General features: G+C 33.0%; 1 protein-coding gene across 1 annotated transcript in view; it reads left to right on the forward strand.

Annotated features, from left to right (window-relative positions):
- LOC128156975 (uncharacterized) overlaps positions 1-24,395 on the forward strand; it is a 36,098-nt gene extending 11,703 nt beyond the window's left edge. The window contains exons 4-8 of the mRNA XM_052819322.1: positions 18,546-18,752; positions 18,978-19,129; positions 19,261-19,401; positions 19,781-19,943; positions 22,966-24,395. Coding sequence (XP_052675282.1) covers positions 18,546-18,752; positions 18,978-19,129; positions 19,261-19,401; positions 19,781-19,943; positions 22,966-23,165 — 863 coding nt within the window. The 3' untranslated portion in view covers positions 23,166-24,395. The remainder of the gene's footprint in view (positions 1-18,545; positions 18,753-18,977; positions 19,130-19,260; positions 19,402-19,780; positions 19,944-22,965) is intronic.
- Positions 24,396-25,323: the final 928 nt, after the last annotated feature.

Genomic DNA, 25,323 nt, shown 5'->3' on the forward strand with positions numbered 1-25,323 from the left:
CGGACCCCATTCTTATTGTCTGCCAAATATGCAGCGGATTGAACAATTGAAAAGAAATTTCTGAGACCAAGCGGCGGGTATAGCCAGTACAGGGACTTAAAATTTACACAGATCTAGGGATGTAAGCAGCCGCGTAATATTTCTGTTGCATGCATATTTCTTGTTTTCCGTTTAGTCTGTAGCTACGATAACGTGTGAACTACTTATGGATGTTACAACTGTGGAAATTACTCTCATCAAATTTTTACCGAGTAAATTTACGTGTTACTGATTTCGTTATTTCGACATTTATAAAGATTTTATCAATCCTGTTGAAATACAACAGTCAAACACAATAGTAAACGACACGGGAAAAAAATCACAGCACTGAAATACATGTGCAAAATGCATCAGTCATTGTTTTAGGACTTTACTTCCCCTAAATGTCGTTAACCGAATCCGAGATCCACACCTCAAAATTCTACTTTCGATTTATTTACGACGAAAATCAAGATCGGGTCTTTTCACCCCCCTCCAGACACAAACGCGCATCAATATTTCAAATGACCTCGCGCTGTTACCAAACCTGTGTAGTCAGACATCTCACACGTTGTTTTTCATCTCATACAAACATTTAGCTCCTGTCCCGAACGCCACAAATTCAAAAAGAAATTCGGGAATTATTTCGCGTCAGCCATGTTTTGACGTGAACCTTCGCTGATATACTGTTATGACACCGGCAAAGTCTGTGTGTTCTAATCTCGCCGCAGCCAATTTCTTCTCTCTTTTTGGGGATTTTCAGTATAAACTAGGGGTTGTTGGATTGTAGTTCAAGTTGAAAATACTCTTCCATTAAGATTTAGACAGATACAGTCTTTAATTTTTAGGGTCTTCCGTCTTCAGCGAAAAACCCTTCTATTATTCTATTGTTTCTAATTCACTTTTCTTATTATTAAGGTCTTCCGTTTCCAACGGAAGACCTTATTGTTTCCCCTTTTTATTAAGGTCTTCCATTGATGTACTTAACAACATGCAACCTTCAAATTGTGGTTCAGCGACCCATATAAGGAGAAAAGGGCCCGGCCCCTAAAATGTTTTTCTCAGATATCTCAAAAACGGTAGCAAATTTCTAAACAACTAATTAAAATGTCTTTAAAATTAAATAACCTTTCATTTGATACCAAGAAAATGGTGCTGGCCCCATATATTAGAGACCTAGAGGGCTCTAAGATCTTATAGCTATAGCTAATCGCCTAGGGATATTTTGAAATGGATTATAGAATTAAATATGAATATCTTGCAGTTATAAAGTCCAACAACATAACGATTTTCTCATGTGTTACGGAATTAGGGGTTTTTTGGGGTGCAAAATTCAAAACTTTGATCACCTATACCTCCAAAAGGAATAATATTTTGAAATGCAGTATAGAAAAAAACATGCTCAAAATGATTTACCTAACATAATCAAACCTTCAAAATTTGATTCAGTAGCCTGAATAAGGAGATAACGGACCGTCCCCTAAAACTTTTTTTTCTCAGATATCTCAAAAACAGTAACGAATTTCCTAACAACTGTTCAACAAAATTTCTTTGAAATTAAATGACCTTTCATTTGATACCAAGAAAAAGGGGCTGGCCCCTAATATTAGGGACCTAAAAGAGCTCTAAAGTTTTGTTCTCTATCTTTTTACCGAGGTATATTTTGTAATGTATTATAGAAGCAAATATATTTATCTTACAACCTTAATCTTGCAACTTTCAAACTTTGGCACAGTGGCCCCAATAAGGAGAAAATGGACCGGCCCCTTAAACGTTTTTCTCAGATATCTCAAGAATGGTTACGAATTTGCAAACACTTGTTAATCAAAGCTCTTACACCTGAAACAAAATAGTATCTTGCCCTTAGAATGTACACCCTGTTTTTCTATTCTTAAACATGTTTAGATGTTCACAGCAAAATCAAGATCGAATATATATCTCAAATTTTAAAATCAGACGGAAGACCTCCTCGTTGCTCGCAACGAGATCGTGTCTAGTTATTTTTCTTTTTTTTTCTTACAAATTTTGTCCGCGCGAGTTCTCGGAAATGGCTCGGCCGATTTTGTTGAAACTTTCAGATCTGATAGATATTGATCTGAACCTTATTGGAAATTTTTTTTTTGATGACGTCATTTCCGTTTTAGAGATATTGACGTTTTAGCGATTTTTAGAGGGTCAGCTTGTCCGTCGAACTCCTCCTAAACGATAAAAGATATCAAATTCAAATTTTCAGGAATTGTAGACGAATGATTGTAGTTTTGTCTAAAGTGAGCCATTTATGTTTGGCACAAAAGGCGCCGAAGCTCGCCTGGACCCGAAAATTGAGACATAAAAAATGTAGTGATTTTTCTTGTTTTTTTTTAATTATCTCTTTTCTTGAAAATATTTTGTTAAAACATGTAGAGCAATTAAAATTTATTTTTTCAAGAGCTTTCATTTGAGATCAAGAAAAAGGGGCTGGCCCTTCAAATTAGGGGCCGATAAGGCTCTAAAGTCTTTTGATGATAACTTTTTAATGTGAAATATTTTGTGATACATTATAGAAGCAATTATGATTATTCTAACGTTATTTACCTATACATGGCAATCATTTACTCCTGTATTACGTAATTAGGGATTTTAAGGGGCCAGAGGTCCAAAACTTTGATGCTCAGTATCTCTAAATGAAGGAAAATTTTGATAAGCTATATTGAACAAAAGATGCTCAAAATATTGAGCTTATCAATATGCAACAAAAATTTCTTTGTTATGCGGTCCCTGAAAGGAGTTACAGGGTCGGCCCCTAAAACGACCCTCTCCAGATATCTCCTGAACGGTACAGAATTTCTAAACACTTGTTGAACAAAATGTGTTTGAATTGACAAGAGCTTTCATTTGAGATCAAGAAAAAGGGGCTGGCCCTTCAAATTAGGGGCTGAGGGGGCTCTAAAGTCTTTTGATGATAACTTTTTACTGTAAAATATTTTGTGATACGTCATATAAGCAATTTTGTTTATTCTAAAGTTATTCACCTATACATGGCAATCATTTACTCCTATATTACGTAATTAGGGATTTTAAGGGGCCAGAGGTCCAAAACTTTGATGCTCAATATATCTAAATGGAGGAAAATTTTGAAAAACAATTTTGAACAAAAGATGCTAAAAAAATTAAGCTAATCAATATGCAACAAAAATTTCTTTGTTATGCGGTCCCTGAAAGGAGTTACAGGGTCGGCCCCTAAAACGACCCTCTCCAGATATCTCCTGAACAGTACAGAATTTCTAAACACTTGTTGAACAAAATGTGTTTGAATTGACAAGAGCTTTAATTTGAGATCAAGAAAAAGGGGCAGGCCCTTCAAATTAGGGGCTGCGGGGGCTCTAAAGTCTTTTGATGATAACTTTTTACTGTAAAATATTTTGTGATACGTCATATAAGCAATTTTGTTTATTCTAAAGTTATTCACCTATACATGGCAATCATTTACTCCTATATTACGTAATTAGGGATTTTAAGGGGCCAGAGGTCCAAAACTTTGATGCTCAATATATCTAAATGGAGGAAAATTTTGATAAGCAATATTGAACAAAAGATGCTCAAAATATTGAGCTAATCAATATGCAACAAAAATTTCTTTGTTGGTCGGCCCCTAAAACGACCCTCTCCAGATATCTCCTGAACAGTACAATATTTCTAAACACTTGTTGAACAAAATGTGTTTGGATTGACAAGAGCTTTCATTTGAGATCAAGAAAAAGGGGCTGGCCCTTCAAATTAGGGGCTGAGGGGGCTCTAAAGTCTTTTGATGATAACTTTTTACTGTAAAATATTTTGTGATACCTTATAAAAACAATTCTGTTATTCTAACGTTATTCACCTATAAATGGCAATCATTTACTCCTATATTACGTAACTATAGATTTTAAGGGGCCAGAAGTCCAAACTTCGATCCTCTATATCTCTAAATGGAGGAAAATTTTGAAAAACAATTTTGAACAAAAGATGCTAAAAAAATTAAGATTAACAATATGCAACCCTATTTTCTGTGCGATGCGGTCCTTTAAAGGAGTTACAGGGTCGGCCCCTAAATCGACCCTCTCCAGATATCACCAGAACGGTACAGAATTTCTAAACTCTTGTTGAACAAAATGTGTTTGAATTGACAAACACATTCTTATGACATCATGAAAAAGGGGCTGGCCCTTCAAACAAGGGGCTGAGGGGGCTCTAAAGACTTTTAATAATAAATATTTACTGTGAAATATTTTTTGATCCGTTATAGAGGCAATTATGTTTCTTCTAACGTTATTTACCTATACATGGCAATCATTTACTCCTACGTTACGTAATTAGGGATTTTAAGGGGCCAGAAGTCCAAAACTCTGATCCTCTATATCTCAAAATGAAGGACAATATCGAAAAGCAGTATTTAACTAAAGATACTCAAAATAATGTGCTTAACAATGTACATCCATATATTGTTTGTTATTTGGACCCTAAAAGGAGTTTAGAACCAGATATAAAAACTATTTTTCACATATATCTCAAAACGATAACCAATTTCTAAACATTTTTAGCAGTACACAAAAATACCTTTTAACTAAAATGAATGAAAATTAAAGGAGCTGATCCCTCAAAAAAGGGACACAAAAGGGGTAGATAGTCTTTCACCCATTACTCTTAGACCCCGCTTCCATTTCCAGATACGTTTCGTTGACGAAGATCAAGAGCAAGGTCATTCCGTATTCTAAAAATCGGACGGAAGACCTCCTCGTTGCTCGCAACGAGATCGTGTCTAGTTAGGGTCTTCCGTTTCCAACGGAAGACCCTCTTGTTATTCTACGGTTTCTTTTTCTTTATTATTAGGGTCTTCCGTTTCCAACGGAAGACCCTCTTGTTATTCTACGGTTTCTTTTTCTTTATTAGGGTCTTCCGTTTTCAACGGAAGACCCTCTTGTTATTCTATTGTTTTTTTTTATTATTATTATTCTTCTTGTTTTTCCTTCTGACTTCTTTTTTGCTTTATATCTCAAAAACTATTCAACCAATTTGCAAGAAATTTTCAGGGATTATTTTAATTTCTTGTCCCTTGAAGCCTTCAAACTTTTAGTCATTAAGTCACTTCCGGTTTCTAGTTACATCATTTTAAAAATTTTCAAAAAGTGATTTTGTCCAGCACTTTTCTCGTAAACGGTTGTTTATAAAGACTTGAAATTTTCTGTGATTGTAAATCTGCGGATTGACTTATGGCAAATGTACAGAAAAAATTATTTCGTCACTTCCGGTCGAAACCGGAAGTGAAACAAATTTTTCGAAAAAATGAATTTTCTGATCAAATCAAAAACGAATATGTGTTTTGTAGAGCTTATTAAGCTGAATCTAACACTGAAAGCCGTTTTAAAATCGGACGATGCATAACAGAGATATCGGGGTTTAAAAATTGATTTTTCCGGAAATTTTGATTCCGCTTCCTTGGTTTAAAAAATAGCGTAATATTCAAAGTAAAATTAACTCGTACCAAAAATAATTGTTAAGTCGTACTTGAACACATTCGGATTTTTTTTGTTAAGTCGTTCTTGAAATCGGAAATGTTTTTGTTAAGTCGTACTTAAAATCATTCGTATTTTGTTAAGTCGTACCAGGAATAATTCGATTTTTTCATCTTTTTATTTTCGTTACTCTTGTTGTTGGTTTAAGAGCTCTGCTTCTGACAGGAACTTCCAGCTTTACTTCTGACGTTAACGGAAGACCCACTCGTTGCTTTGCAACGAGCTTTGCTCTAGTTATTCTTTTTTTTCTTTTTCTGACTTTTTTGGAACGCTATTTCTCAAAAACTATCCAACCGATTCGCATAAAATTTTCAGGACGGATAAAGCATGATCAACGCTACATATTATTACATTTTCAAATGATGACGTCACTTCCGGTTTCAGATATTGACGATTTTGTAAATTTTTAAGGGTCATTTTGTCCACGCATCTCCTCCGAAACTAATCAAGATAGAAGCTTGAAATTTTCAGGCATTGTAAACGAATGTATGTAGATGTACCCCCATGCGTCCAATGATGAAAATTGCTAAAGGCCTCAAAGCTCGCCTGAACCTGAAAATTGGCACCAAATTTTTTCACGAAATTTTTGCACATTTTCTGTGATATCTTTTGATGTATAAATATTTAGTTAAAACATATCATGCAAAAGTTGTTTCAAATTACACGGGCTTTCGTTTAATATCAAGAAAAAGGGGCTGGCCCCTCAAATTAGGGGCCAAGAGGGCTGTAAAGTCTTCTTACAATAACTCTTTACTGAATAATAATTTGTTAATAATTATAGAAGCAAAAATGTTCATTGTTAGGCTGTTTATTTATACAGTACCATACTTAAGTCATATGTTACGTAATTAGGGGTTTCAAGGGGCCAGAAATTCAAAACTTTGATCATTAATATCTGAAAAAAGAAATATTTTTAAAAGCAATGTAGAACAAAAGTTGCTCAAAATAATGTTTTGTACAGTATGCTACCTTAAATGTTTTTGTTTATGACCCCATTTAGGAGTTAAAGGGTCGGCCCCTAAAACATATTTGTACATATATCTCATGAACGGTTAACATTTCTTGAACACTTGTAGAACAAAATGTGTTTGTATTTTCAAGACCTTTCATTTGATATCAAGAAAAAGGGGCTGGCCCTTCAAATTAAGGGCCTGAAGGGCTACTAAGTCTTTTATAATAACTCTTTTCTGATCAATAATTTGATATAAATCATAAAGCAACAAAGGAGCTTTTATTAAGCTTAATTTAAACTGAAATCTGTTTTAAAATCGGACATGCATTACAGAGATATTGGGATTTAAAAATTGAGTTTTCCGGAAATTTTGATTCCACGTTCTAGGTTAAAGAAATAGTGTTGTGTTCAAAGATAAATTAACTCGTACCTAAAATAATTCGGAAATTGTTAATTCGTACTTAAACACAATCGAATTTTTTTTGTTAAGTCGTTCTTGAAATCGGAAAGGTTTTTGTTAAGTCGTACTTAAAATAATTCGTATTTTGTTAAGTCGTACCAGGACTAATTCGATTTTTTTCATCTTTGTATTTTAGTTTTTCTTGCAATTGGTATAAGAGCTCTTCTTCTTACAGGAACTTACAGCTTTACTTCAAACATGAAAGGAAGACCCACTCGTTGCTTTGCAACAAGCTTTGCTCTAGTTTTAATTTGTTTTTTTTAAACATACATTTTCTTAGATATATTTAAGTGATCGATAATAATTTATCCAAAACAAAGGAAAAGAAATTAAAATAAGGGCTATTATGGGTAAAGAAAATATTATTAAGGTCTTCCGTTTTCCAACGGAAGACCTTATTGTTTTCGTTCGGTTTCTTTTTCCCTATTATTAGGGTCTTCCGTTTTCCAACGGAAGACCCTTTTGTTTTTCTTCGGTTTCTTTTTAGGGTCTTCCGTTTCCAACGGAAGACCCTCTTGTTATTCTACGGTTTCTTTTTCTTTATTAAGGTCTTCCGTTTCCAACGGAAGACCTTATTGTTATTGCTTTGTTTCTTTTTCCCTATTCTTCTATATTATTATTTTTTTTTCTTACAAATTTTGTGCACGCGAGATCTCGAAAACTACTCATTTGATTTTCATGAAACTTCGCGATCTAATAGATGATGACATGAACCGTATTGCAAATTTTTTTCATTGATGACGTCACTTCCGGTTTTGAGATATAGTCGTTTTATCGATTTTCAGAGGGTATTTTGTCGGCAGTACTCCTCTTAAACTATAGCAGATATAAACTTGAAATTTTCAGTGATGGTAGACGGAAGACTGAAGTTGTGCATGAAGGTTTAAAATTATATATATCTCCAAAGGCGTCGAAGATCGCCTGGACCCGAAAATTGAGATTAAAAAACGACATCATTTTTTCTGGTTTTCTTTGTCTATCTCTTTTCTGAGAAATATTTTGTCAATAAATGTAATGTAAAAAATGTTTATATTTACGAGACCTTTCATTTGATATCAAGAAAAAGGGGCTGGCCCCTTCAATTAGATGTTCAAAGGGCTCTAAAAATGTTCATCTGTAGCCCATTACTGAGAGATATTTTGTGAAAGGTTATAGAAGCAATTATGTCTATCTTACAGTTATGTATCCAAAAAATGTAATGATTTTCTCATGTGTTTCGTAGTTAGGGGTTTTTAGGGGTCAAAAGTCCAAAACTTTGATCCCTTATATCTCAAAAAGGAAAACTATTTTGAAATGCACTATAGAAGGAAAGATGCTTTGAATGATGTATTAAACAATATGCAATCTTCAAAATTTTGTTCAGCAGCCCCTATAAGGACATAAGGGATCGGCCCCTAAAACGTTCTTTCTCATATATCTCAAGAATGATAACAAATTTCTAAAGATTTGTTAAACAAATGTGTTTAAAATCAAATGGTCGTTCATTTGATACCAAGAAAAATGGGCTGGCCCCTCAAATTAGGGACCTAGAGGGTTCTAAAGTCTTTCACCCATAGCTCTTCACTGAGTGATATTTTGTCATGAATAATAGGAGCAAATATTTTTATCTTACAGTTATAAAGCCCAACCGTATAACGATTTTCTCATGTGTTACGTAATTAGGGGTTTTTAGGGGTCAAAAGTTGAAAAGTTTGATCCCTTATACCTCAAAAAGGAAAACTATTTTGAAATGCACTATAAAATGAAAGATGCTTTGAATGATGTATTAAACAATATGCATTCTTCAAAATTTTGTTCAGCAGCCCCTATAAGGAGATAAGGGACTGGCCCCTAAAACGTTCTTTCTCAGATATCTCAAGAGTGGTAACGAATTTCTAAACACTTGTTGAAAAATATGTCTTTAAAATTAAATGACCTTTCATTTGATACGTTGAAAAAGGTGCTGGCCTCTAATATTAGGGACCTAGAGGGCTCTTAAGTCTTTTTCCTAAAGTTCTTTACGGAGGGATATTTCGGAATAGATTATAGAAGCAAATATGTTTATCTAACAGTTATGTAGCTTAACATTATAATGATTTTCTCATGTGTTCCGTGATTAGGGATTTTTAGGGGTCCAAAACTTTGCTCACCTATATTTCAAAAAGGAAAAATATTTTGAAATGCAGTATAAAAGAAAATATCCTCAAATGATGTACTTAAACAACATGAAACCTTAAAATTTTGGCTCAGTGGCCCCAATATGGAGATAAGGTCCGGCCCATAAAATATTTTTTTTATAAGATATCTCAAGAATGGTATCGAATTTCTGAACACTTGATGAACAAAGCTCTTACACCTGAAACAAAATAGTACCTGGCCCTTAAAATGAAGACCCTCTTTTCCTGTTTTAAATCATGTTTAGCTGTTAAATAGCAAAATCAAGATCGAACATAAATCTCAAGTTCTAAAATCAGACGGAAGACCTCCTCGTTGCTCGCAACGAGATCGTGTCTAGTTATTCTTTTTTTTCTTTTTCTGACTTTTTTGGAGCGCTATTTCTCAAAAACTATCCAACCGATTCGCACAAAATTTTTAGGACGGATAAAGCATGATCGGCGCTACATATTATAAAATTTTTAAATGATGACGTCACTTCCGGTTTCAGATATTGACGATTTTGTAAATTTTTAAGGGTAATTTTGTCCACGCATCTCCTCCGAAACTAATCAAGATAGAATCTTGAAATTTTCAGGGATTGTAGATGAATGTATGTAGATGTACCCCCATGCTTCCAATGATGAAAATTTGTAAAGGCCTCAAAGCTCGCCTGAACCTGAAAATTGGCACCAAATTTTTTCACGAAATTTTTGCACATTTTCTGCGATATCTTTTGATGTATAAATATTTTGTTAAAACATGTAATACAAAAGTTGTTTCAAATTACACGGGCTTTCGTTTAATATCAAGAAAAGGGGGCTGGCCCCTCAAATTAGGGGCCAAGAGGGCAGTAAAGTCTTCTTACAATAACTCTTTACTGAATAATTATTTGTTATTAATTTTAGAAGCAAAAATGTTCATTGTTGGGATGTTTATCTATACAGTACCATACTTAAGTCATATGTTACGTAATTAGGGGTTTCAATGGGCCAGAAATTCAAAATTTTGATCATTAATATATAAAAAAGGAGAAATATTTTGAAAAGCATTGTAGAACAAAAGTTGTTCAAAATAATGTTCTGTACAATATGCCACCTTATTTTTTTTTGTTCATGACCCCATTTAGGAGATAAAGGGCCGGCCCCTAAAACGCATTTGTAAATATATACTAAGAACGGTTAACATTTCGTGAACACTTGTTGAACAAAATATGTTTATATTTGCAAGACCTTTCATTTGATATCAAGAAAAAGGGGCTGGCCCCTCCAATTAGGAGCCAAGAGGGCTGTAAAGTCTTCTTACAATAACTCTTTACTGAATAATAATTTGTTATTAATTATAGAAGCAAAAATGTTCATTGTACAGCTGTTTATCTATACAGTATCATACCTGAGACATATATTACGTAATTAGGGGTTTCAAGGGGCCAGAATTCAAAACTTTGATCATTAATATCTGAAAAAGGAGAAATATTTTTAAAAGCAATGTAGAACAAAAGTTGTTCAAAATAATGTTCTGAACAATATGATGCCATAAATTTTGTTGTTAGTGGCACCGGTAAAGAGTTAAAGGGTCGGCCCCTAAAAAACAGTTGTTTAGATATCTCGATAACGGTTAACCATTCGTGAACATTTGTAGAACAAAATGTTTGTATTAGCGAGACCTTTTATTTGATATCAAGAAAAAGGAGCTGACCCCTCAAATTAGGGGACAGAAGGGCTATTTAGTCTTTTTATAATAACTCTTTTCTGACCAATCATTTGATATAAATCATAAAGCAACAAAGGAGCTTTTATTAAGCTTAATTTTAAAATCGGATGATGCATTACAAAAATATTGGGATTTAAAAATTGAGTTTTCCGGAAATTTTGATTCCACGTTCTTGGTTAAGAAAATAGTGTTATGTTAAAAGTTGAATTAACTCGTACCTAAAATAATTCGGAAATTGTTAATTCGTACTTGAAGACATTCGGGAATTTTTTTTATTAAGTCGTTCTAGAAATTGTAAAGGTTTTTGTTAATTCGTTCTTGAAATCATTCAGACATTGTTAAGTCGTACTAAGAATTATTCGATTTTTTAAAAAAAAAATTTTATTTTTTTTTGTGGTTGGTATTAGAACTCTGCTTCTTACAGGAACTTCTATCTTTACTCTCTACACCACCGGAAGACCCACTCGTTGCTTTGCAACGAGCTTTGCTCTAGTTCTTTTTTTTCTTTTTCTGACTTTTTTTAAGCACAATTTCTCAAAAACTATACAACCGATATGCACAAAATTTTCAGGACTGATAAAGCATGATCGGTGCTACATATTATTAAATTTTCAAATGATGACGTCACTTCCGGTTTCAGATATTGACGATTTTGTAAATTTTTAAGGGTCATTTTGTCCACGCATCTCCTCCAAAACTAATCAAGAGAGAAGCTTGAAATTTTCAGGGATTGTAGATGAATGTATGTAGATTTACCCCCATGCTTCCAATTATGAAAATGGCTCAAGGCCTCGAAGCTCGCCTGAACCTGAAAATTAGCACCAATTTCTTTCACGAAATTTTCGCACATTTTCTGTAATATCTTTTGATGTATAAATATTTTGTTAAAACATGTAATGCAAAAGATGGTTATTTTTGCAAGACCTTTAATTTGATATCAAGAAAAAGGGGCTGGCCCCTCAAATAAGGGGCCACGAGCGCTCTAAACTCTTTTTACAATAACTCTTTACTGAACAATATTTTGTTATTAATTATAGAAGCAAAAATGTTCACTGTACAGCTGTTTATCTATTCAGTACCATACCTAGGTCATATGTTACGTAATTAGGGGTTTCAAGGGGCCGAAGTTGAAAAATTTTATCATTATTATCAGAAAAAGGTGAAATATTTTGAATAGCACTGTACAACAAAAGTTGTTTAAAATAATGTTCTCAACAATACGAAAACTAAAATTTTGTTGTTGGTGGCCCCAGTAAGGAGTTTAAGGGTTGGCCCCTAAAACACATTTATACAGATATCTTGAGAAAGGCTAACAATTCCTGAACACTTGGTGAACAAAATATGTTTATATTTGCAAGACCTTTAATTTGATATCAAGAATAAGGGGTTGGCCCCTCATATTAGGGGCCAAGGGGACTCTAAAGTATTTTTATAATAACTCTTTACTGAAAAATATTTTGTTATTATTTATAGAAGCAAAAATGCTCATTGTACAGCTGTTTATCTATAAATTATCATACCTAAGTCATATATTACGTAATTAGGGGTTTCAAGGGGCCAGAATTCAAAATTTTGATCATTAATATCTGAAAAAGGAGAAATATTTTGAAAAGCAATGTATAACAGAAGTTGTTAAAAATAATGTTCTTAACAATATGATACCAAACATTTTGTTGTTAGTGGCCCCGCTTAGGGTTAAAGGGTCAGCCCCTAAAACACAGTTGTTAAGATATTTCGAGAAAGGTTTACAATTCGTGAACACTTGTAGAACAAAATTTGTTTATATTAGCGGTACCTTTTATTTGATAACAAGAAAAAGGGGCTGACCCCTCAAATTAGGGGCCAGAAGGGCTACTAAGTGTTTTTATAATAACTCTTTTCTGACCAATAATTTGATAATAATCATAAAGCAACAAAGGAGCTTTTATTAAGCTTAATTTAAAACTGAAATCCGTTTTTAGATCGGACGATGCATCATAGAGATATCGGGGTTTAAAAATTGATTTTTCCGGAAATTTTGTTTCCGCGTCTTTGGTTTAAAAAATAGCGTAATGTTCAAAGTAAAATTATCTCGTACCAAAAATAATTGTTAAGTCGTACTTGAACACATTCCGAATTTTTTTGTTAAGTCGTTCTTGAAATCAGAAAGGTTTTTCTTAATTCGTACTTAAAATCATTCGGATTTTGTTAAGTCGAACCAGGAATAATTCGATTTTTTCATCTTTTTATTTTAGTTACTGTGTTATTGGTTTAAGAGCTCTGCTTCTTACAGGACCCCCAGCTTTACTTCTGGCATTAACGGAAGGCCCACTCGTTGCTTTGCAACGAGCTTTGCTCTAGTTATTATTATTTTTGTTTTTTTTTCTTACAAATTTTGTGCACGCGAGTTCTCGGAAATGGCTCGGCCGATTTTCATGAAACTTTCAGATCTAATAGATATTGATTTGAACCTTATTGGAAATTTTTTATTTTGATGACGTCACTTCCGTTTCAGAGATATTGACGTTTTAGCGATTTTTAGAGGGTCAGCTTGTCCGTCGAACTCCTCCTAAACGATAAAAGATATCAAATTCAAATTTTCAGGAATTGTAGACGAATGATTGTAGTTTTGTCTAAAGTAAGCCATTTAGGTATGGCGCAAAAGGCGCCGAAGCTCGCCTGGACCCGAAAATTGAGATATAAAAAATGTAGTGATTTTTCTTGGTTTTTTTAAATTATCTCTTTTCTCGAAAATATTTTGTTAAGACATGTAGAGCAATTAAAATTTATTTTTAAAAGAGCTTTAATTTGAGATCAAGAAAAAGGGGCTGGCCCTTCAAATTAGGGGCCGATAAGGCTCTAAAGTCTTTTGATAAAAACTTTTTAATGTGAAATATTTTGTGATACGTTATAGAAGCAATTATGTTATTCACCTATACATGGCAATCATTTACTCCTATATTACGTAATCAGGGATTTTAAGGGGCCAGAAGTCCAAAACTTTGATGCTCAATATCTCTAAATGGAGAAACATTTTGATAAGCAATATTGAACAAAAGATGCTCAAAATATTGAGCTTATCAATCTGCAACAATAATTTCTTTGTTATGCGGTCCCTGAAGGGAGTTACAAGGTCGGCCCCTATAACGACCCTCTCTAGATATCTCCAGAACGGTACATAATTTCTAAACACTTGTTGAACAAAATGTGTTTGAATTGACACGGGGTTTCATTTAAGATCAAGAAAAAGGGGCTGGCCCTTCAAATTAGGGGCCGATAAGGCTCTAAAGTCTTTTGATGATAACTTTTTACTGTAAAATATTTTGTGATACGTCATAGAAGCAATTATGTTTATTCTAATGTTATTCACCTATACATGGCAATCACTTAATTCTATATTACGTAATTAGGGATTTTAAGGGGCCAGAAGTCCAAAACTTTGATGCTCAATATCTCTAAATGGAGAAACATTTTGATAAGCAATATTGAACAAAAGATGCTCAAAATATTAAGCTTATCAATCTGCAACAATAATTTCTTTGTTATGCGGTCCCTGAAAGGAGTTACAGGGTCGGCCCTTAAAACGCCCTTCTCCAGATATCTCCAGAACGGTACATAATTTCTAAACACTTGTTGAACAAAATGTGTTTGAATTGACACGAGGTTTCATTTAAGATCAAGAAAAAGGGGCTGACCCTTCAAATTAGGGGCCGATAAGGCTCTAAAGTTTTTTGATGATAACTTTTTACTGTAAAATATTTTGTGATACCTTATAAAAACAATTATGTTTATTCTAATGTTATTCACCTATACATGGCAATCACTTAATTCTATATTACGTAATAAGGGATTATAAGGGGCCAGAAGTCCAACACTTTGATGCTCAATATCTCTAAATGGAGAAACATTTAGATAAGCAATATTGAGCAAAAGATGCTAAAAAATTAAGCTTAACAATATGCTACCATATTTTATATGTGATACGGTCCTTAAAAGGAGTACAGGGTCGGCCCCTAAATCGACCCTCTCCAGATATCTACAGAACGGTACAGAATTTCAAACACTTGTTGAACAAAATGTGTTTGAATTGACAAACACATTCTTATGACATTATAAAAAAAAGGGGCTGGCCCTTTAAATAAGGGGCTGAGGGGGCTCTAAAGACTTTTAATGATAAATATTTACTGTGAAATATTTTTTGATCCGTTATAGAGGCAATACTGTTTATTCTAACGTTATTTACCTATGCATTGCAATGATCATTTACTCCTACGTTACGTAATTAGGGATTTTAAGGGACCAGAAGTCCAAAACTCTGATCCTCTATATCTCAAAATGGAGGACATTCCGAAAAGCAGTATTTCACAAAAGATACTCAAAATAATGTGCTTAACAATGTACAACCATAGATTGTTTGTTATCTGGACCCTAAAAGGAGTTTAGGATCAGATATCGAAACGATTTTTCACATATATCTCAAAAACGATAACCAATTTCTAAACACTTATTAGCAGTACACAAAAATACCTTTTAACTAAAATGAATGAAAAGGAGCTGATCCCTTAAAAAGGGGACACAAAAGGGGTAGACAGTCTTTCACCCATTACTCTTGGACCCCGCTTCCATTTCCAGATACGTTTCGTTGACGAAGATCAAGAGCAAGGTCATTCCGTTATCTAAAAATCGGACGGAAGACCTCCTCGTTGCTCGCAACGAGATCGTGTCTAGTTTTTATATAGGATTAATTTATATATTTGTTGTGTATTCTGATCAATTTAAACATTATGAAGATATATATAAATTAATGAAAATAATACCACTTCTATAAATAATGACCATTTGACTTACGGTGGCATTATTATATCGTTACAAAAACTTGTGAATTGATTTATTTTATTTTTTTAATGTTACTAAATCTAATTTTCTTATGTATTTATTTTGTAATTATAATAAATTTTACCTCATAATATAACCGTATCATAATTATGAAATTTGTGGTTTTCGACGAGGGACCTATATATCAGAGAGCAGTCTTTGTAAAGTTACAATTAAAAAAAACATGTACAGTTGCTGTATATAACTTTAAAAAGGATATACCGCTACATGCTTGTCTCCCCACACACAGTTATAAATAAGTATGCAGACGAATGATGAACATTGTTTGAGCATAAAGGTATTTACTATTATTGAAATATCAAGCAAAAAGTGGTGGAAGCAAAAACTCGGGACAGAGTATAGAGATCAAAGGATTGCGTTACGTAAATAGTAGAATAGGTGATAATCATCTGCTAAGCTTCTCAATGAGCCAAGTAAGGTCTCAATTTCTTTAATTGTTTATAAAAAACACCAAGCGGATCATTATAAAAACAAGACGGTTATCGACAATTTACGGCAATAAAATCTTACAATTATACCAGGTACGTCTTTTTGATGAAGGAAAAACATAGAATATACGAATAATTGATAAAAGTTTTCAGTTATTAAGGTAAATGAAATAACTTATGATGTGGTTTATTAATAAAAATAAAGGGGCGAACGAGGCTTAGGGCGAACGATAATTTGGGCGAACGATAATTAGAGCGAACGGACCTAGAGCGAACGGACTATATATTTTATAGGCGAACAGGTGGATAGGGCGAACGAACCCGATACCCTTTGTTTAAAGCAGCCATGACATACGAAAAAGGGTCGATCTGACTATGATGAATTTGCTTGTTATGCAACAGTTCGTGTATGAAGGGAAATTTTTGAAACATGCAAAATATATTGGTGCCGATTTTGTGAAGTAAATTGAGGCTAAATATTTCACTGCGTTGACAGATTTCACACATGACGTTGGTGTTAGCTTGTTCTGATTTTCGTTTCGTTTTCATTATTTATGCTTTGTAATTTAACCTGGGAACTCTCGTATTTCGTGATTTTTACGTATCAATTCAAACAGAGACTTTGGTAAATCAAACAGTTAACTGTTTACCTGCGCAAATTAAGCAAAATCTGATGTATCAAAAAAGTACTGAAATACAATTCATTCTATCAGTAATTCGGCATTATCTTTTGCGTAATGGTAGATTAATGCAACAGGTTTTGTTGAGATCGATGCTCGGCATTTTCTCGAGTTTATTCAGTTTAAATAGAGTTTGATATCACTGAACGAAATATGTAGGCATATATACATGCATATATATGATTCATTTCGAAAAAATAAATTGTGTTCTTTATTTGTTATAGTGCATGCATGTTTCTTGTGTTTAATTGTTTACAATTTCTATTTACTAACCATATTTGAGTGTTAAGCTTCGAATTATAAGCAAGATACAGAGATTTGCTCACAATTCTATGTTTGAACACAGATCTTAAAAACTAAAGATTAAAAAAGTAAAAAATTTGTCAATATTAAGAAAATTTTCAAAGTATGTTCTTCCAGAAACCAATTTTAACAACTTATTGTATTGTAAACTTTAACCTTTTTTCGTCATTATTACTCCTACTGTACATGTGATCCTTGACTGTGTTTGTGTACATTTGTATAAACTGATTTTGAACCTTAAATACCAATGAACTGGTCTTGAGTGAATTAAAGAATTGAAAATCTTAGGCCATTCTTTTTTTCCATTTTAAATGCTGAATAGGAAATACCAAGTTAAAAATCTTAAGCTGAATGTAATAAAGTCATGTCAACAAAATATGACTCAAACTTAGGGAAACTGTGAGCTCTGTATCTTGCTTATAATTCTACGATTGACGCGGAAATTTTGGTTGAACATTAGAAATTCTATATGAATTAGAGTATGTTAAATACTTGTACAAACAAAATAAAAGAATGATATTCTGTATATACCTACTCTCTGGGGTCCCCTCATTATACAATAAATAATGTGAAATCTACATCAATTTTGATAGTTTTTCAGACACGAGTAAATAAAAATGACATCTTTAAAACAGTTTCCATAGTTCTGACACTTCTGTTATGGGGATAAAATAATTATCGCTATTCCTAAGAAAATATCACAGCGGAAAATTATCCTGGTTTGTACGCGAGGTAAATAACAGTCATTTAATTATAATGGAGAAGACAATTTAAATTTTTGAATGTTTTAATTTGAGGAATTGAGCACATTGAGGTACAATTTTCTTCTTCACATCTATACATGTAGGATTTTTTAATAAAAATACAGTAACTATTATATATTTTTTTTAAATACAATAACAAGTAAGTAGTTGATGAAACAAATGTACCTATATGCTCTCATTTATTTTGATCGCTTTACAAAGTGGGGGGGGGGGGGGGGGGCAGAACGAAAATATAGGGAATTGGAAGTTAACAACTTAACAGTGTACTCCTACCAAATGTTTAGTTTTATATCTTGCGTAGGATTTTCTTATTCTGGTAAAAAATAGTATTTCATGAAGGTACAATGTCAATGATTACGTGTATGCAAAAATAAGTGTAAAATTCGAATACTTGACAATATTTATTTTTTGTTATTCTACCGAGGGACCATATGGCACAATATCTTTTGAACACCCATTGTTGCTCAGGTGAGCGATGTGGCCCCATGGGCCTCTTGTTAGTTTTAACAGAATATATTACTCTGTCATTGAAAAATGACATAAATATAGCAACCTTAATATCATGATAGGAATAACAATAATTACTATAGCATTTTAGTAGAAATAGTTTTCAAAAGAAAACGAAATGTATAAACCTTACATTAATTAAATTAAAATTGCACAAGTATTTTTTGATTTATCTTCATAGGGAAAATTGAGCAAAGAGATGTATCGGAAACAAAGCTTAGATATGAAGTGGAATCAGTCAAAACAGAGAGCAATACTCTGATGAATAAATACCAAAGTTTGGAAGGAAAACAATCAAAGACAGAAAAGAAAATGGAATCTGTTGAAAAAGAACTTCAAGGAATAGGTGGACATTTAGATCATGTCTCCAGTGAAATCTCTGAAATTAGTAAGTTATCAATGACAACATGTATGATATGATCAAGAATATTTATGTAATGGTTTTGAGAAAAAAAAGATTTTAGTTTGAATATCAGAATGTAAAGTTGCATTGCAAGTGTTCTCCAATCACATTTATGTACTGAAAACTGCAAAACTATTTTTTTAACATTTAGATATTCACTATTGATACTACATCAACATTGATTTAATGTTTCCTCTTTTTATGTTTTAGTTTTGTACATTATCGTGTTTCTCCTTGTGGTTGTGATTGCCATCATCTTAGCTGCTCCAAAATTCATGCCTTATAGACAACCTCAGCCTGCTGACAGGACTGTCTCTCCGGGAGAGTCACATCCAAAACAGAGAGTAGGAGGACAGGAAATGGTAGGAATGTTTTATTACTTAAAGAATAGCCCTCCTGTTTTCAGATTAAGAAGATTTATTTTTTATTTTATAACTAACTAATAATTTTGAACCTAGTCTTGTATTAATGAAATATGTGGGTTTTTTTTCAGTCTCAGGCTGCTATTTATGCAACTCTTTCGAGCAAAAAATGTAAAAGGGGAATCAGCGTCATCAGCTTTCATTCTGCAACTCAGAAATTCCATCAGAATCTATTGAAAATGGTTTCACGGCCTCAAGCTTTGCCAATGCAGGTATTCAAAAAATAATCTTTAACATGTTCATTTTAAATAATATTTATTTAAGAAATGAACTCAATTTTTACCCAAGTTATACGAGTATAACCTGAATTGGGGCAGTTTACGCTTTATAATCCGCAAAGATTAAAAAGCATAAATTGCTCCAACCAAGGTTATATGAGTATAACTTGGGTAGATATTGAGTTCATTCATTATTATTTATTTTCTATTATTTACTGTACAAATTGAGTGCAAACCAGGTTATACAAACTTAACTAAATTTTCTATCCAATCAAATGCCGGGTTACAACCAGAATTAAATTATTTACAAATATTCTTTGTATGGACTCTATTTTATTTGGATTATCTTTTTTAAAATTGTTATATTTAACAGTCATATCTGATTGAAAATCAAGTGAATCTATCAGAAGTAATTCCTCACTTGGTAACCATCATTTTTGTGGACTTCAACGAAAGAAACATTATTCTGGAAAACCCAGAAATTGAGGTTGGGGACCACAGGAGATTTACCACTGAAATCTTTCTAGAAATTGGATGTAAGTATTTTGAATAATGATTTTGAATAAGTATAATGGTTTTATTACTGATTTATTTATGGATCCTGTTGAGGTTGGTATGATTATTAGGTCACTCTGATATCAATTTTACATTTTTATTTTCTTCTTGAAAACTACATGGCCAATTGTTACAATTTTTGGTTTGAAGCATCTTTAGGATAAAAAGAATCTTAGTTGTAAAATTTAAGACCTGATTCCTAATGGTTGGTGCCAAATGTGTAAAAAAAAAAAAAAAAGACCAAATTTCCAAAAACGATGAACAGAATGCATATATATAATTATGATATTCATGAAGCCATCTATCTTAAAATTAGAAAATGCTTTGCGCCTGGGTCAGGGGTTCAACCTTTTGGTAATAATAATATGGCCACATAGTGACTATCTCTACTTGCAGAAGAAAAAAAATAAATGCATAATTATGATGTCCATGAAGCCCCCTACCCAAATTGTGAAATTTATGAAGCCTGGGCCAGAGGTTCTCAGGGATTCAGTTTTTTCCCATTTAAACTTCTATGTTGAAATCCTTGTGGGGTCACAGTATTATAGTCCAGGAAGCATGCTTTAAACATTTAGAATCTATACTAATAGTGTCTATCTAAGGATGCTCACAAATTGTAGCATTTTATTTCTTGAGTAGAAAATTTTCAAACATTTCAATGTTAAAAATTGAACCCCTCTTGGTAGCTCTGTTAGCCCAAATTTCCCGTGGAGCCACAGTTCTGCAGCTACCCTTGACAGCCAAATATGGGGGGGGGGGAGGCACAATATATCAAAGCTTTGGTGTAAATTTTGGCATTTCTGGATCAATAGTTCTTCAGAAGAAGAAGAATTTTATGACACACACCTTATTTTCACTTTTTCACTTTTCATGATAATCCCCCATTTAAAAATGGTTTTGCCCTGTCTTTTTAAATTTAGAATTCCCTTACCATAACAATGTTTTGCACTAAGTTTGGTTTAATTTGGCCCTGAGGTTCTACAGAAGTAGTCAAAAATGTGAAAAGTTTACAGACAGATTGACAGGCAGATGGATGGACAACACATGATTAGAGAAGCTCACTTTAACTTTGGTTCAGGTGAGCCAATTAAAAACCCGAGCCCCTTTAAATTATAAAATTTTATACATTTTCACTAAATGGCCATATTGGCCATAACAAGGAACTGAATCCCTGAGAACCTCTGGCTCAGGCTTCATAAATTTTAAATCGTGCTTCCTGGACTATAATACTGTGACCCCACGAGGAGTCCAACATAGAAGTTTATATAGGAAAAATGTTTAGACATCTTTTTTCACGAAATGCAATGCTATGTTTAATAAGTTATATTTCATATTTAAATAAGTCATATTTAGGTCATAAAGACCTTGTTCTTCAACTTTTTATAATTAATAGTTCAATTTACAATTTTGTTATCTTGGATACATTTATGCCTAGGATAATAAGATTGGTCAGTTGATGCATTTTAGATCTTGAGATATAATGTCAGAAAAAGAAGGCTTTGTTTAATGTATTGTTTAATGTTTACCAAATCTTGAAGTATATATAAGAAGTTTTGCGAGTTTTACGATATCTTTTGAAGAGTTTTTTATTACAATGTATAAAATTCCAAGAGTGGTGTGGCTCATGGGCCTCTTGCGGGGGGGGGGGGGGATTTTACAAATATTTGTATATATTGTCAATGAATACATATTTATTTTTTTATCACTTTAGTCACTTGCGTATTCCTACAACTCTTGTTCCAGTTTATGAATTGATGTTTACAAACATCAAACAAACAAAAAACGGGATAACAGTCAGAGAAGTCTAGATTATGGTTTAGACTCCAATATGAAGCATGCAAACATGAGACTCACTGACAAGTCTATCTTCAAGCTATGGTACTCAGGAGATCGTATGGCCTGTGGGCCTCATTATACCCCCCGCAAACGAAGTTTGGGGGGGTATATAGGAATCACCTTGTCCGTCTGTCCGTCCGTCTGTCCGTCTGTCTGTGCAATTGTGTCCGGTCCATATCTTTCTTATGGAGAAACATTGGAAGTTCATACTTCACACAAAGATTGCTTATGACCTAAGGGTGTGTCATGACCTTGACCCAAGGTCATTTGGGCAAGGTCAAGGTCACTGGCAGAAAAAATACAAAATTCGTGTCCGGTCCATATCTTTCTTATGGAGAATTATTGGAAGTTCTTACTTCACACAAAGACTGCCTATGACCTAAAGGTGTGTCATGATTTTGACCCAAGGTCATTTGGGCAAGGTCAAGGTCACTGGCAGGAAAAATACAAAATTAGTGTCCGATCCATATCTTTCTTATGGAGAATTATTGGAAGTTCTTACTTCACACAAAGATTGCCTATGACCTAAGGGTGTGTCATGACCTTGACCCAAGGTCATTTTGGCAAGGTCAAGGTCACTGGCAGAAAAAGTGCAAAATTTGTGTCCGGTCCATATCTTTCTTATGGAGAATTATTGGAAGTTGTTAATTCACACAAAGATTGCTTACGACCTAAGGGTGTGTCATGACTTTGATCCAAGGTCATTTGGGCAAGGTCAAGGTCGTTGGGAAAAATAGTGCAAAATTAGTGTCCGGTCATTATCTTTCTTTTGGAGAAGCATTGAATGTTCTACCTTCACACAAATATTGCTTAGGACCAAAGGGTGTGTCATGACTTTGACCCAAGGTCATTTTGGCAAGGTCAAGGTCACTGGCAGAAAAAGTGCAAAATTCATGTCCGGTCATTATCTTTCTTATGGAGAAGCATTGAATGTTCTTACTTCACACAAATATTGCTTATGACCAGCAGTTTTAAAAAAATAGAGCAGTTGTTATTTATAGATAATGGACGGTGAAATCGATTCATCCAATATTTTTTATAATTGGAAAAATACACGCATTATGATTTTTATCTTAGCGGGGGGTATCAATTGTGAGCTTGCTCACAGTACCTCTAGTTTAATTTGGTACTGGATGAAATGAAGAACACATTTTTCTCCTCTTTTAGGTGATGTGTTTGTAATCTACTGCAAAGATAGAGGCTCCCAGACATTGCCCCCAAATCAACTTTACAACACCAAGCTGCATTCTATCAATCAACATGCAACTCTAGTAAAACTAAAGAAGAAAAACAGAGTGTATTCTGTTTATGAATCTTTACATCCCCAACAAGTGGAGCTTTTGGAGGACCGTATTAAACAACTGTGATTTTGATATATGTGTTTTTTATTTTTGAATCATGTTCATTGAAGTGATTTTGATATTTGTGATGCGATTGTTTATTCATTTATAATTTTGTTGGTTATGTGATAGAAACTATTTTAGCTGTAGTATATACTTCATCATTATGATTGTTGTTAACAAGTAAAAATATAATTCAAATTTATGTCAGATTTACCATGTACATTGTACATAGAGATTACTGGTATTATTACACAATTTATGAGAATTACTATTATTTATCGGGGTTTTTTCGAGTAAAAGAGCATAATTTCCTAAAAAATAACTTTGTTTTGAACTAGACATTTAATAAGTTAAAATTAATAGCATTTTGTTTAAATTTGATAAATTTTTGTTAATAAACATTAAATGCGTTTTGTTGCAATGAATATACAGCTTAGTATATAAAGCAAATCATCTCCTATTTTGTGTCAATTTCAATGAGCACAGATCCTGATCATGTCTCGGAATATTTATCCAACGCCCACTTTCAGTTGGTAGATGGTGACTATAATGTTCGAAATTTACAAAGAATAATTGCATCATTTTTTAAAAATGTATTAAAATTATTCTCAAATTTTAATTTTTTCTTGTGAATTCTATGGTTTGATTAATCCAAATTTTAGATAGACCACAATAATTCAAAATATTTTCGATAATTTCAAACCAATTAAGTTCTCTACCCCTACCCTCATCACTAGATTCGTACAAATGTCTTAACTATAAGGCAACTTGGTTAATTTCTTTGTGCGTGAAAAGAAAAGCGTCCTACAAGTTGAACATGCGCAAAAGTCCTCCTAAAAGTTTAATTTTCATTTTCTCCGGTGAGTAATCTCGACCAATAAGAAATCAAGCGTGTTTGTATTTGAATTTCAAGTGGGTATCAAGTGTATCATATATCATGAAATCTGGATTTGATTTTTATAAATGGAGTAAAGGTTTATAAAATTTGAGATGGATCCTTTCTAAAATTACAATATATAAAAAAACCTCATCCATATAACAGTTTGAGTTGGACAATATTGTTAAATAAATCTAGTTGATATGGTATTAGTAGGTTATGGAATCTCCATCCTTTCAACACTTCATAGATTGCCTTTGTAGCTTTTTTCGGCTTTATTTTCTTTACTGCAATTTTAAAAGATCATGTTATGCTAAATACGATTCCCAAATAGTTAAAATCGGTAACAGTTTTATAAAGCTCATCATAATATTTTATCTGTTTGTTTTTCTTTCCTCCCATCTTTGCTTAATACTGATATTTTAGATTTATCGGTGTTCATTTTCAGTGGCCATTGTATGCAAAAAGTATAAAAACACTCTAGCTGTATGGCCAATTCTTCAGGAGTTGGCAAACCGTAAACATCAGATGCATTAAAAAAATGTAAATTATTTCACAATTGAAAACAATAGACGTTTCGTTAAATTATCATACAACTCTTGATCTGACATGACTGTACATATTAAAAATAATATACATTTTTCAACAAATTACATGTATCATATGAGGTAATAGATTAAGCGCCAATGCTTTTCGATTACATTCCCAGCAGCCATTGCACAACATGGCGTTTGATGACAAAGAGATGCTAGTAAATATTATCAATAGGTAGGACTTAAGATGAAATAAATTTATTACGGACGAAGGAGCATGCAGATGTTTGTATTTGTTGATGTATAAATATAAATCCTGCAATATTATAATTCATGTTATATTCTCAAGTCATTAAATATTTCAGGGGATGTAACTCTTACAATTACAATGAATATAGAGTACGAACTTTCCCCTTGATAGTCATACCAAAAAGTACTGGTTAAAAATATTAAAGACACGCTATTTATCAATTTATCAAATCTAACAGCTCACTAGTATACTGAAATTAAATCTTATTTCGCTCAATATATAAAGCATATGTGTTTGTTAATTAATTTGAATGAGAATTATCACCCCCCCCCCCCCCCCGTTTGAATCCATGCCTTGATCATGTGGTTTTCATTAATTGCATTGTTTTCTTTGTTTATTTACCTATGATTTAAATATTTATATCGTTAGCAAAAGGGTAAAGCTAATTTGTAATACCTAATTATTATTAGAGAGTCAAGTTTATCAACCTCTCATATAAAATATGTTCATATATTCACTGCC

The sequence above is a fragment of the Crassostrea angulata genome, chromosome 7 (assembly GCF_025612915.1).
Source record: "Crassostrea angulata isolate pt1a10 chromosome 7, ASM2561291v2, whole genome shotgun sequence".
Classification (NCBI taxonomy): Eukaryota; Metazoa; Mollusca; class Bivalvia; order Ostreida; family Ostreidae; genus Magallana; species Magallana angulata.